The sequence below is a fragment of the Dendropsophus ebraccatus genome, chromosome 5 (assembly GCF_027789765.1).
Source record: "Dendropsophus ebraccatus isolate aDenEbr1 chromosome 5, aDenEbr1.pat, whole genome shotgun sequence".
In the NCBI taxonomy this organism is placed as follows: Eukaryota; Metazoa; Chordata; class Amphibia; order Anura; family Hylidae; genus Dendropsophus; species Dendropsophus ebraccatus.
Window position 1 is genome coordinate 10194766 of NC_091458.1, and position 5020 is coordinate 10199785.

The 5020-nt window shown below is 40.9% G+C and overlaps 1 protein-coding gene across 1 annotated transcript; it reads right to left on the minus strand.

Annotated features, from left to right (window-relative positions):
• Positions 1-3671: 3671 nt before the first annotated feature.
• Positions 3672-4628, minus strand: LOC138794005 (olfactory receptor 51E1-like). The gene has a single exon (XM_069972771.1). It carries the CDS (start codon positions 4626-4628, stop codon positions 3672-3674), a length of 957 nt encoding a protein of 318 aa, XP_069828872.1.
• Between the last annotated feature and the right edge of the window lie 392 nt (positions 4629-5020).

The window sequence follows — 5020 nt, forward strand, 5'->3', positions numbered from 1 at the left end:
GAGGTCATTGTGCATGGATAGGGTCAGCCATTGAGTTTGGTGGAAGACGTGGGCATGCTCTGTGGCCTGGACAGGTATCACTGTATAGGACAGTAGAGAAGGAGTTGAGCCATGAAATGTACATTTTGGGATTTGGTGTTATCTGCCACTTCTTGGATGCTAAGAACTGTGTATATGCTGGATAATAAGAATCCCCAGACTTTCAGACATAAGGTTAGATAAAAAATAATAATAATACTCTTATGGCCAATGGTAGTAAAAGGTTCAGAGGGGTATTCCTGCAATAAAAATGTATGCCCTGTCCACATGATAGGGGACATGTAGAGTCCTGACTCTGTGTATTGTCCGCTGCTATCCTCTTCCTGCAAGTAGGAAACAATTCCAATAGAACCAAAGACGCCAATGACAGCTACAGTATTGTCAGGTTGAACTGTGCATACCAATTAAGAGGCAGCATCCCTTTAAGATATTGCACAGTTTATGTGCAACAGTATAGTTATATACCCTTTCTCCCCATACATTATAGTAAGACCTCCTTGTGCCTTCACAGTATAATTAGACCCCCTTGTGCCCCCACTGTATAGTTAGATTCTTCTGCACCTCCACATTATAGTTAGGCCCCCTTGTGCCCCCACTGTATAGTTAGACTCTTCTGCACCTGCACATGATAGTTAGGCCCCCTTGTGCACCCACACCATAGTTGGAACTCCTTTGTTCCTGTAAAAAATAGCCAGGCCTCCTTTATGCCCCAGAATATAGTTAGTTCACCCCTGTGCCCCAGAGTATAGTTAGGTCACCTCTGTTTGGCTGACAGTAAGGATTTGTTCATTTGCTGTGCGATGACAGTAACGTTAGGATTTTAGGCCCCCATTCTATGCCTTTACAGCATACTTAGCACCCCCTTGTGCTCACACAGTATTGTTAGGACCCCCCCCCCCCCTGCACATACACACACACAGGGCCCAGACAGGGTCTAATTTTAACCTATATAGTTAAGTCTCATATTATAGTTAGGCCCCACTGTAAGCTCAAAGTATAAATAAGCCTTGTGTTCTCCCACAGAATGGTGCCCTTACAATATAGTTAGGCTCCTCTGTTCCCTCACATTGTAATTGGTTTCAAGCCTCTTCTAGACAGGTCCTGTTGCAGGCAGTGTAATGTCAATGTTATCATCTGCCCTGCAGGATATGGGTCCACTCTGGGTCCATTGTAGATTGTAAATCGCTATACTTATTAGATAATATTGAGTAAGTATAGGTGCACTTATGGGTAACCACCCCCGGAACACCAAACAAGCTTGTTTACATATTGTTAAAAGATTTACATAAAAATCTATTCTCCATGGGGACGCCAAATGCTTCAGAGCTGAAAGCTTTATTCATTGAAGGCTACTGCATCCCCATTCTTGGGATCGGTTGGGGTCCTGTTGGTCAGACCCAGCCCCCCCCCCCCAGGGATCAGCTTCTTATTAGCTAAGATAAGAAAAAACAAAACACCAAACAAAAAATATTGAATGAAAAATATAGTACACAATGGTAGCAGCTAGATCATATAGATCACGTCCACAAAGAACAAGCTCCATAGATGGACAAAGTAGTAAAACATGACGGAAAGGATACAATTCAGATTATATTATTGAACATTTGCACATAAAGTTTAGTTTTTCTCCCCAATTTTTCTCAACAAATAATTTTCTATTGCCTTCACCATTCATTGTAAGGTAAATGTTCTAGGTCCTAGAAGGTTAAGGGGAAAAACGAAAACCGTGACCAAGAAAAGGTTAAAGTGAATGTGTCCCCTAGATTGAATTTTTTTTCATCATTATTATTGATTGGAGACAGATGCAGAAACATTATTTTTTGCAATCTTTTTCAATTTTCTTAATGTTATGTATTAATTTTTTATATGTGATATGCTTTACATCATGAATATTAACAATAATGAAAGGGGCCTGTCCCATTGACAAGAGTTGGATACGTTACTGGGCATGCTCTGTGACCTTTGAACAGTTCATTCAATAAGGAGGAAAGGGACATTAATGTATTGTCTCCTCTATCTACTGGTGTCACCTGTAACTCCTATGTTGTACGGATCACTTTAGAGCACCCTCCTTCTTTTCATACTTTTAGGCCTAGTAGTAAGAATGAAAACTGCAAGATTTTGAGATTATATTTTATATATTATTTATAATATAGAAAGGACAAAATTAGAACAAATATCCCCCAAAATTCTTCAAATACATTTTTTTGTTAATTTTCCGATGACACATTCCCTTTGGACAGGGAAGGGGAACCTGCAGCCGTCTAGCTGTTGCTAAACTACAATTACCACCTTTCTGGCTGTCCATGCCTTGGCTGTTCCAGCATGATGGGAATACCCTCCAAAAATAATCCCTACCCCGAAAATAAGTCTTCGCTTGATTTTGAAGTTTTTTTTGGAATACACTTGAAATATAGGCCCTACTCCAAAAATAAGTCCTCCAGTCATTGCTTATGTCACATGATGTTGCTAAGATGAAGAATAGGCATACCGTGGCTCCCGACCATCCAAAACAAGTACCCTGCTACCTCCCACCATGGCAGGGCAAAGTCCGCTTCCCATCTTCCAAGTCCTGATCCAGAATCCTTCCTTCTGCCTTCCAAGTCCACCGATTCAGGCCAAATCTGCCCAAACATTCCCCCATCTGTAACTGGTAAACTGTATAAGTAACAGTTAGGGTCCTATTACACTGAGCGATGTTTAACGATTAACGACTAACGATAAACCATCACAAACAAGATTGTTTATTGTTAACCTGAAATCGTTCACCATATTACACAGAACGATAATCGTTACTACGATCGTTATTGCGATCATTAATATGATCTGTTATTCCTTCTGATCCCAGAAAAACAATGAGCAATGTGCAATTACACTGAACGATTAGAGAAAAAATGCTGAACTTGAGCGAACGAATGTGGAATTACAGCGAACGATTAACGATAATTTTAGGTTCAGATCTAAATCAACGATGAACGACATAGAAACGATTTTTCGATCACTGTCTGCAATTACACAGAACCATTATTGTTTAAATTCGAACGATATAACGATTTTTTGCACGATAATCGTCCCGTTTAATAGGGCCCTTAGTGTTTAGCAGACCTGTCAAACTGTAAGGCAACATCCTAGGGCGACATCCAAATTCTGCATTCATGAGGAATCAAATGGCAAGTTTTTGGGTTGGAAGAACGTTGCTGAACCAGATTGACAGGTCCACTCAATGCCAACATTTTAGCGCCAGACAACATGGGTTCAAAAAGAAAAAGCTACTCTGTGGAGTACAAGAAAGAAGTCAAGCATTGTGTCATTGTTGTTCATGGAAAAAAAAAATAGACCATGAAAATAAACCCTAGCAAAAAGGAGAAATCTCAGGCTTTCCTTTATAACCTGATCTCTGTTTATAGTCTGTTCCTGGCTTTGGCTTCAAATCTTTGTCAGATAATCTTTCTGTGTAAATGGACCATTAGGCATCCACTGACAAAAATTTAAAATCACTATGTGTCATTTATAACTTAGGATCTGATATTCTTCATAAACAACAGGATTTATTCATCTTTTTATTTAATTTTCATACTTTTTTATTAATTTTTTTTGAATATTATATGATTCTTATATTTTTTTATATATTTTTAAGTGTGTAACCCCCCAATTTCAATGTTTAACCCAAATTTCCTTCTTAGTTCTCTTTTTATGACCTGCCGGATTTCTTGAGTCCTCAGACAATAGATGATCGGGTTGAGAACATGGGGGATGAACGTATAGAGGCAAAGGAGCAGGACGCTAACATCTAAACTGAACACATAGTTGACCTGATAGGCCCCGTACATAAACTCCCGAGGTCCGTAATACATAGCGATGATGAACAGATGAGTGACGCACGTGGAAAACGCCTTCTGTACACCCGCATTGCGCGTGCACACTTTTGCGAAGATGAGGATGTACGATAATATAATGTAACACAATGGACCTAAGAGAACCACTGTGCTACCGACATAGGCAACATCTCTGAGCGAGGAGTTATCACCGCAGGCTAGAGGCATGATCGCCATGTTTACACAAAAACAATTGTTAACTTTTCTCGATCTGCAAAATGGAAACTGCGAGTTCCAGACGGCATTGACTAAGGGGAACAGAGTAGCAAGACCCCAAAAGAAAATGCACAAAACGAATGTGCGGCTCATAGTGATGATGGAGAAATACCTCAGGGGCTGGCTGATGGCCACATAGCGATCAAGAGCCATGAGCATGATGATGAATGAATCAACAGACCCCAAGAAATGGACGCAGAAGAGCTGGAACATGCAGGCGGAGAATGGTATAGTCTCCGCACCAAACCAGTATTTGGCTATTATTTTGGGTAAAGTTATCGTATCAAATAAGACGTCAGAGAGGGCCAGGTTGGCGATAATGATGTACATGGGCTGATGAAGATGTTCCTTCCATCTAACCAGCAGAATGACAGTGATATTAGCTGAGAGGGAAACCAGATATACAAGAAACAATATGGAGGAGACCACGGTATGGTACATCTCGGGCAGCCCCGGGAATCCAACGAGCACAAACATGGTATCAGACTGGTTGACCATAGGTTCGGATTGAGCTGTAAAATAAAGAAGCTTAGTCTGTTAGTGTGAGGAGTGCTACCTAGAGATAAGAATATCCCTTTAAGGGACTGAAAGCCCATCCAGAGCTGCATCCTGTGCATCCTGTAGACTAAAATATTTCCTGTTCTTTTTAACCCCTTCCCGTTAGTAACATGTATATATACGTTCCTACTGCACATACCCCGTAACATGTATATATACATTCCTGCACTGACAGGGTTACTGATGTGTGGGGGACTGCAGCAATGAGAGCGGTCCCGCACACATCAGTGTGTCCAGGGCCGGAGGTAATGAGAGGCAGCTGTGATCCCGCAGCTGCGTCTCATTAACCCCTTAAACACTGCAATCTATAGTGATCGCTGTGTTTAAGGAAC